The sequence below is a fragment of the Chamaea fasciata genome, unplaced genomic scaffold (genome assembly GCF_029207755.1).
Source record: "Chamaea fasciata isolate MVZ Bird 193981 ecotype frontalis unplaced genomic scaffold, bChaFas1.0.hap1 SCAF_25, whole genome shotgun sequence".
Taxonomy (NCBI): Eukaryota; Metazoa; Chordata; class Aves; order Passeriformes; family Sylviidae; genus Chamaea; species Chamaea fasciata.
This window is the reverse complement of record NW_027094110.1, coordinates 4,237,194-4,246,787: the sequence shown is the minus strand read 5'-3', so window position 1 is coordinate 4,246,787 and position 9,594 is coordinate 4,237,194. Positions and strand designations below refer to the sequence as shown.

At 41.5% G+C, this 9,594-nt stretch overlaps 1 protein-coding gene across 1 annotated transcript; it reads right to left on the bottom strand.

Annotated features, from left to right (window-relative positions):
- Positions 1-794: 794 nt before the first annotated feature.
- TSHB (thyroid stimulating hormone subunit beta) lies at positions 795-2,079 on the bottom strand. Its single transcript, XM_066203937.1, has 2 exons — positions 1,793-2,079; positions 795-1,121 (listed from the first exon to the last, which is right to left on the bottom strand). Exons 1-2 carry the CDS (start codon positions 1,952-1,954, stop codon positions 879-881), a joined length of 405 nt encoding a protein of 134 aa, XP_066060034.1. The 5' UTR covers positions 1,955-2,079; the 3' UTR covers positions 795-878.
- Positions 2,080-9,594: the final 7,515 nt, after the last annotated feature.

The window sequence follows — 9,594 nt, the reverse complement described above, 5'->3', positions numbered from 1 at the left end:
GGATTTTAGGAAGCAAGGAGGCAGTTGTTAGTTTACATTAATTACATGCATTACTCTTCTTTATTCCTGGCTCTGCACCTCTCTGTGCATGTTCAGCACACAGGGTGGGCTCAACCCTCCTTCCATTTCCAGGGGACCTGTGGTGAAAGATGGGATTTTTTTGAGTTTTGCTTTCTGTTTGATGGCAGCACGCTCCCCTTGTGGAGAACAGAGCAGGCAGGTTTGCAGCTGCAGTGATTCCCCAGTGCTCACAGAGACAGGGGTATTTCAAACTGCACTTCAGCAGGGAGGGGGGGGATTATACCATTCATGTAGAGACATTAATGTAGAGAAGCATTCCAAATAAACACAGGTCTGGACAACAGCAGGGAGGACACAGATCTGCAAAGTCTAAACTAATATTACATAGATGGAATAATACTGCTGCTAATTTGAAGGCTGTCAGTATGTGTCAGAATCTATTTAAAATGTTCCACACCAAGACCGCGTGTGGCCTCTTTTTTAACTCTGAAATATATCAAGTGAAATATGTGAACTCTGAAAGAAATCAATATCAAATTCTGAAATATGTCAATATATTGAATCTCTGAGCATCACTTCACAAAATATCTGGGATTTGTGAGCAAAGGCTGATATATCCACACAGTCCTGTCTCCTTCTTCCCCAAGGTAAATTCATGTGGGTTCTCAATACAATCATGCAGCCCTTATGATTCTTTTCTGCCTGTCTCAGAGCACCCAATTAACTGAAGCAACTAATGACACACCTTCAGAACAAATCTTTGTGCACAGCAGTTTGCACAAAAAACTGAAACACACGTTTATTTCAGTTCAGGCGTGAGCAGAGCAGTACATTTCACCCTCAGCCCACTGAAAGCTTTACAGGTTACAGAGTTTCTGTGGCTTAGTGCAGTAGTTCGTCCTGACCCTCTCACGGACACAGTCACTGTAGTCAGTGTTGCACTTGCCACACTTGCAGCTCACGGCCACGGGGTAGGAGTAGTAGGGGACGGTGTGGTGAGGGCAGCCCGGGATCAGCGCTGTGCGGTACTGCATCTCCTTGTACGTGCACACGTTCTGCGACAGGGCACTCTTGAGGAGCAGCTTCTTGCCATTGCTGTCCTGCAAAGAGAAGAGAAATGTGTTGTTTCACTGAAGCACACGAGTATCAGAAATGTCCTGTGAGGTGCAGAGACCAAAACTCCTACCTGAGCCCAGCTCTGGTACTACTGAGTTCAGAGCTCTAATTGCGACCGGAGCTCCCTCCCCACACAGACACATCCCCCTTGTTTTTATGGTTTAACTAATCCACATGGCTCAGAGTGTTCCCTGTGCTTTGTGATCTCTTCTGGCTCCCTGCTGCCCAAGCTGGAACTCCAAGTGCTGTGTTGAACAGTGAAGTTGTGTGGTGTGGCTGCTGCAGAGCTGTCCCCGCAGCCAGCTGAGACAGCAGCAGTGAGAGCAGAAGTTATTTACAGTAATTGAGAGTGACCCAATATAATCTGCCCCTCACCTGTTCCATCCTGCTCTCACAAACTGCCCACAGAGGCTCTGCAGTGGCAACAGCAGTCAGCTCTCTGCTGTGCCACTGGTGTTATCAACTCCATAATTCCAGAGGCTTGGCATTTTTCATCCTCCCCTTTGCAAAAAGCGAACTTGAAAACACGGTGACGGTGCAGTTTGTCTGCCTGTGATGAACTCTATTACAATGAAATCATTTGCACACTATTTTCTGGGAGAACAGAGCCTTGCTTTGCAGTGGTGGCTGTTACAGAGCCATCTGTAACTCGTACCCGGGTCATGCAGAATCCAGCGCAGATGGTGGTGTTGATGGCCAGGCAATAGGCACATTCCCGCTTCTCCACGTGGATTGTGTACTCAGAGGGAGCACAGAGTGATGCTGTCTGCCCGAAAATCAGCCCAAAGAGGAGAGACATCACAAAGAAGGGACTCATGCTGGATGGGGAAGAACAAACAAACAGAGTAAAGCACAGGTAAAATGGGATGTGCCTTCCAGCCCTGGTCTCAGCATTCGACAGGAACAGCCAGGACAGGCACAGACCTGGAGTAATCTCAACGTTTCTGGCTACAGCCTGACAATTTCTTTCCAATCTCAGTCCTTACTGAAAAAATACTGACCATTAAACAGAGAACAAGGGCAAAGAGGACATTAACAACATAGAACAAATTACTTTCCCCCCACTTAAGCATATTACATGGAACTTCTCACTAGTGAGTGATAAAATCCTGACACACAACAAATAAGAGGAGCTGAAAGATTAGAAAGTGTAACACGTAAGAGAACATGAGCTCTAGAATTAAGCAGAGATATTAAAATAATCTCACTGCTTTAAAACAATTTTCTAAAGAAAGTATCTTATAAAACGTTAAAGAGACAAAAAGACAAGGCTGTGCATATCAGGCATAAAACTGGATTTTTCAGTTTCCAGTGGCTTAGAGGCGTGATGAGATGGGAACATGGCCAAGAATTAAATAATAGATTCAAGCAAATTACAATAAAGAACATCAACAAAGAGTTCAACTCAATGAATCCTGCTTTATCTGTCTGTTGTGCTGACATCATTTCTCAGACCTGTGGGGGGGATCCTGAGAACAAAGCCTTGATTTGCTCCAAGACAATTTCGGGAACTACTCTAGAGCCTCCAGATGATAAACTTTAAATGACAGTGTCTACCAGCATCTGGACATCACCCTCTAGTCTCTCCCAGCTGCCGGTTTCCCACAGCAAAGCCATCCATTACACGGGCTGGTTTACCCTGTAGCAGCAACACACCAGTCTGGAAAGACCAACCTCTTGTCAGCAGAATTCTTCCCTATTACAGGAACCTGATTCTGCCTTGAGCTGGGAGAGGCAGTGACCCAGCACAAGCTCTGTGTGTGCTTTATACTCTCCAGGCTAATTCCAGGCTGATCTTACTGTTTATATAATTGCATCTGAATTGCTGCTTTCTTATCACAAAGTCATCTATTGAAAATTCATACTGAACCACAAAGCAAATGTGATAGGAACAAACGTGTCCATAATATCCTAACCTGGAAACTGGAGCTGGAAATCTAATTATATTAACAGTCATTCTCTCCTCAGGCTTTTAAACTAAGCAGTGCTTTTAAAAAGTTATTATTGATTAATTTAATTGCTCCATAGGACAGCAAAACCATGGCAGGAAGGCTGGCATGGATATGTAGTCCTCCAGAATCCCAGATGATGAATTTTACACCTGTGTTTGGCTAAGGTTTAATGAGGCCTGGTTCACTCTGCTTGCTCCTCACCAGGCACAGTTGGGACATGCTGGCACAGGGTGCCCAGGGGCCCTGTGACTGTCCCAGCCCTGGAACTGTTCCAGGCTGGAGCCTCCTGGGATAGTGAAGGTGTCCCTGCCCATGGCAGGGGGTGGGATGGGATGAGCTTTAAGGTTCTTTCCAACCCAAACCATTCTGGGGTTCTCTAAGTCTGTGCAGTGCCCATGAAGGAACAAATCTGAAATCAAACCCCCTGCTCTGCAGCCCGCTCAGGCACAGCCTGACTTACCTGCTCAAGCAAAACACCCTCAGAAATTGGCTGGCCTGGAACCTACTCAGCAAATATTGAAGCAACAAGCAATTCACTCAATACTGATTGATAGGGAAAAAAACTTACAAAACCACTACTCAGAGCACAGGAAGAAACAAGTATCTCATCAATACCAATGAAAAAATGTCCCCAGATGGGGGAAAACGCTTGCATTTGGGGCAGCAAGAGGGAGAAGAGGTCGACAAAGCCACTATTCTGTCAGCCCCTCCCTGAGCTCCCTGACTGCAGCTCTGGGAACACGTGCCCTAACTCCCATTCGGAATCTGATCTGATGCATGTCTTATGCAAGTCAACCACATTCCTGATTTCTGTAGCCATAAGAAACATGGAAAACATGAGTTTGAGGTGGTAAATGTGGTCACTTTGAGCTGTTGGAGGAGTGATCCAGTTGGTCCCAGTTGGTGTTCAGCTAATTCCTGAATAATAGCGTCTCCTTTTCCTGTGGTTTCAGACTGCTGCACACAGGTCTGTGTCCTGGGCTAATTTTTCAAGCTTTTTTTTGGATAACATAATAGAGTCTTTGTTCTATTAAGACTAGCCAAATGCTTTCTGTTTTCATGGAGTCTTTAATTCTGGGTTAATTTCTACCATATAATTTCTCAGGAATTAAATATAATTTAATTACATTTGAACCTCTTTCTGGCTTAGGGACGTGAGCAGAGTATTAATTGTACTCTTTGTAACATCTGTCCATCTCACTTAGCAACAAGAGTGTAACGGTCACTTTGCTACTACTCCAGTATGTTATTTGGCTCTGTGATCTTCTGATGTATTTGGAATACAAACACTCAGGTTCTCTCAGCACACACTACACAACCCACACATAGATAATGTAAATGTGTATGTATACACTGCACACACACACACGTGTATGGGCTTGGTTTTTTGAAGCTTTAACCACAGGAAAGAACGTTCATTCTTGGGAAATACAGAGAGTATTTCAAAGGACACGAAGAACCTGAAAGGAAAAGAACACAATTCATAACACTAAAACCTGCAGAGGGCAAAAACTGCTCAAAGTAAGAATTTAAAACCAGCATTCTTAAAGCAAAAATATCACATGTGGCCCTTGCATGCACAGCTGATTCTTTCCTCTAAAGATTCACAGCCTTAGGCAGTTGGAGTTGGATTTGTGCACCCTGGGGACCACCACAGCCAGGTTTAAAGTGTCTCAACACCCCCTATAAGAACATAGGCAGAGAACAGGTCAGAGTGTGAGGACATGTACTCTTTGCTGCCTCAGAGTGCAAATTTCTCTGAGCTGAGAAAACAGGGTGCAAAGGAGGAATGAGATTAGAGTAACAAAAAAAAAAAGTTTAAGAATTTGTTTTAACAATATTTAGGGAAATGCCTGCAAAAATCAGTAGCAAATTGTAACAAGGCTTGAAAGTCGTAATGAAGATTAAAAAGAGAGTGCAACAATAAAAACTATTGCAATAAAAATAGAGGAAAACCAACAACAATAACTGTTAGAGGTGAGAAAATGCAGAAAACTTGTACAGGAAGCTGAAGAGTAGGAAATAAGCTTTTGTCAGGCCAGAGGCCAATAATAAAGTCAGGGAACATTACAAGATGAAGACAAGCTGTTGATGAAGAGTAAGTGCAAAGGCTTCAGCAAGAACTTGTGCTTTTGAAAACATAGTGACTGAACAGCCACACACAGATTTGCAACTAAAATTATTAAATAAATCATATAAGGAATAAATATTTTTAACTCAACATGATTAGCTAGCTAATGCTCATTTCAATAAGGCTGGAATACTGAGGAAGTTTCAAAACATTAAAAGAAAGTGCTAATACTAATGGCAATATTTAAGGAGAGAGTGTTGACCCAGGTAACTCTCCACCAGCCAGGTAAAATAACAGAAAATTGATACAGGATTTGAGCAATAAAGAATTAACAGATGAAAATGTAATTACTGATGTTACATAAAATAGGTCGTGCCACACAAACCCAATTTCATTGTTTGCAGTGATTACAAACGTGGTTGATAAGGCAGTTGCACAGATACAATGTCTTTGGTTCCATCTGTGCAGAGTCCTCCTGTCAGGAAGGTTTAGAGCTGTCAGGCAGTGTGGGGATACTGAATGCTGGCGATTATCAACCTCTGGAGCAGTCAGTTTAGTCTCAGTGGTGCCTTTATTCACTGCAGTGTTTTTACCCAGCCTCTGAATACACTGCAGTGCACTGGAGAAATACCTGGCCAGGTATTACAGATGAAAATTCATTTATCTGGAAGGGCAATAAATTACTCTGAGTGGAGCTTGGAACCAGTGTGACTGCTGCTTATCAGCTCAGCCCATGCTGATATGGTCACAGAACCTCTTGGCTGCTGCCTTTCCCTTGCTGGCACCATTATTCTGCCCATGGAAAGGGTGGTATCCACGTACCTTCAGTAATTTACACAAACTGTCAAGCTGATAAAAACCTTCCTGTACTGTCCCTCAGGCTGTGACCATGGAGCTCATTCACCACTGACCTCTCTGATGGGAGTGAGATCCCACGAGCTAAAGGGAGCAGCAAGACAAAACTCTGGCAGGACAACAAAGGGCAGTGTCACAATTTGGGAATGACTGAGGCTTCTTCCACGGTTTCCGAAAATCCATCTTCCATGGTCTGATGTATATGGATCCATTTCTTTGGTTGCCCTCCTGCTGACCTGCAGAGACTCAATGATAGAAAATTTTAATGTGCTCTTATAGCCCAGCTTTGCAGCCCTGCTCTGGAACAGCCAGTTACACTGTTAATTATTTATCTTTAACCTTTCTGTTAACCAAACCAATCCATTCCCTGACATCAGTGATTTTACTCTTTCATTAAGTGAACCATGGTGTGCTGATGTTCTACAGGAAGTGCTTCAAGTGATATCTGTAAATAGAATTTAGTAATTATAAAAACCCTGGGTTCATTCCCCAGGAGTCTCTGTAATGGGTTACAGAAATTCAGTGCATACCAGAAGCTCATATGTAACTAATTTAATAGGATTCTCTGTCACTGACCAATGCCTAAAGTAAAAGGAAGAACAATGAGAAGTTATCAGACATCATTCCTACTCACTCTGCCCCTGGTAGTGGTACAGCACAAAGAAAACTTTATGATCTCATGAGCAGGTTATTTACAGAGCAGGGTCACTCTTATTTCCATGAAATATGCAACTGTAGATAGTAAAGTAAAAACATGTCCACAATGTTTGCAAACAACCAATAATTGGAAGCTCTGCTGACAAAAAACAGGCAAGATCAATCAGATTCTGAAAGATGAGTATTCTGGTAGAGGAATTATTTCCAACTCCATCAGTTGCAGCCCTCCACTGATAAAAGGAAATAAGATCCTGATATGCTGCCATAGAAACAAGTGTTTTTGCCAGGTTTTGCATTTAAACAGCCTGTGGCTGCTGAATTTTCAAAGCTAATCTGCCTATTGCCAGTCTCTGTAACAGCCCAAAACACAGCTCTCATCTCTGAAATTTATAGATTCACAGCCTGCTCTTCTCTTTCTTTCCTAGGATTAGCTGAAGCATTTCCTATCAACCACAGATTAAAACAGCACATCTCTTTGTTGCATATCATATGCCAGCAATCTCCATTTATGGTCTGAAAATACTTCATAATCCTGTTTGCTGTTTGGCTCAGACGATGGAGCCCTTTGGATTTGGTTTCATTTCTTTGGAAAGTGCTAGATATTTCTGTTAGTCTGAGATACACGATCTGCACTGAGGGCAAAGCTAAACAAAAAAACCCAAACAAACAACAAACCCCCACCAAAGACAACGTAGAGCCTTCAGCAGTATTGTCAAGGATGAACAGTACCAACCCAGCATTGTAATAGTGCTAAAGGTAAAACTGTGCCCCAGGTGTGACCTAGTACCTGCCAGGTGAATGTCTCCCAACAGGGAACCACTCTCAGATTCCAACTAAGTTAAAATGGCTGTAAGGAAGGAAAAGGGAAGGCTGGTCTTCCTCTCCAAGATGCTCGTGGTAGAAGCGAGGCATGCTGCATTCAACTTGTCACTCCTGGGTGAGTCCTAACAGTGATATTTCTGCAGATTTGTTCTTATTTTCCACATCCTATTTTGCACGCTCTGCTCTTGCAGTTTCATCCAACACAAATTTGTGAACAGCACTGGGAAATGACTTTCAGTAGTGTGGAATGGCAATTTATATGGCCCTGAGAGTGCCTGCACTTGCATTCCCTGTACAGGAGTTTTAAATTCTGGCAGTGGTTGCATTCTTCTCCTTCAGCTAAGATTCAACATGTGAGTTTTCTCAAGTTGTCAAAATAAGCTTGTAAATAAGTATTTACATTTGCTGGATGGACTTCTCTGTGAAGTGACTACAGGTTTCCTTGAAATCTTGAAGTGGTGCTTCTAAAAGAGAAAAAACCCGTAATATGTGTCACAGGAATTTACAACGTAACCTTTACAATTTAACAGTTAAACATACCTGTTCACACCAGCACAGCTGTCAGCACAAAAAATGTTTTACAAGAAAAATAAATTGAAAAATATATTAGAAATACATTTTTGTTTCTCAAATCTCGCATGGAAAAGTAATTTTGTTCATCAGAAGACAGAAGTCTGTTTTATCTGGTATTCCACGCTGAGTCATCTTTTGCAGGAAAGGCAGAATAATAAACAATAATAAACAACTGAAACACTTGCAGGTTCTTCATCCACACGTTCACACGGGACAGGTGCAAACCCCTGCTCAGAACAATCACTTTCTCAATGCAAAAATCAACATGCAACATTCTTCAATATTTAATTGTATTAGTAATATTGTCATGCTAAATCAAGAAGCATCTTCTCTTTACTTCATCTATTCAATGCATATTGTACAATCCTGGCCTGCAGTTCTTGAATGGCTTTATGCTGTGCTTAAACAATGCTTAAATAACCTTTCTATTTTCTTGCACTTTCTTTCTGGTTCAGTTCTGATCCCACAGTCAATTTCCAGTGCATCATCTTCTCAGACTCTTTGTAGAGTTTTGAGTACAATTCATTCATAGTTTCTATACTCTATTTAAACAAATTCTGCAATTTAATCTCAAATGCTATTTAATTAATAATGTTATAAATACCTATTTATCTCTTCGAAACATCACAAGAGTAAATTCTTTTCCACAGAGGGTGATACAAGCTTATGTACATGATTAGGAACCAAAGTTTAAATCTTTGTGCACCTGCTGAGGATGAATGAACAGGCGTTGCAGGACAAGGAGGAGAAGTTTAGTCCTCAGGGATATGAGAATCAGCAGGAGAATGGCAAGAAAATAAGTTCCATTTGGTGGCAGCAAACAGTATTTTGTATCTGGGCAGCGCAGAAGCTACTGAAAAAAAAATGAGCTTTGCTGAGTTGTACTGAAGCAGAAAAATGTTGGTGAAGACAGAGTGAGAAGAATTAAATTCTTGAGGAAACCACTCCACTAAATTGCTTATAGATAAAATAAAGCCAGACAGTGCAATTGGGATAATCTTTTTTCATTTTTTCAAAGAATACTTTGACTTCAATCCTTCAACCTTTCAACAGACTATTCAGAACCAGTTTCATAAAGATAATTAAGTGCCTAAATCTTATTCTGAATAAAATTTACAGACTTCCCAGGCACTTAAAAAAAAAACCACAAAAACAAACAAACAAAAAACTCCAAACAAGCAAACAAAAAAACCCACAAAAAAAACCACACTAACAAACTTGGAATCACGTTACTTTTTAAAAGTTTGTCTCTAAGCATGTTCCTTGAATCACAAATATCTCCTCTAAGTGATTCAACTGTAAACAGGAAACAGAATTATTATTCCCCTTTGCCTTCTTATTAAGCCTTGAAATATCCACTGAATAATGCTTTAGGAACTGTTTGTGAACAAATTAAGAGGCCCTAAGACTTAGATAAGCAGAGCTGATGTGTAGCTGACTTCTTCATCTGCTTCAGAGTAAAGCTTTACTTGCTGTGAAATCATCTCTGAAGTGATTCTGATCAACATATTTATAAAAAAACTAACA

Excerpts from the sequence above, each read along its gene's own strand:
- TSHB (XM_066203937.1), bottom strand. The coding sequence starts at position 1,954 with ATGAGTCCCTTCTTTGTGATGTCTCTCCTCTTTGGGCTGATTTTCGGG. Across the intron at positions 1,122-1,792 it reads CTGGATTCTGCATGACCCGG|GACAGCAATGGCAAGAAGCT; the intron begins GTACGAGTTACA and ends TTCTCTTTGCAG.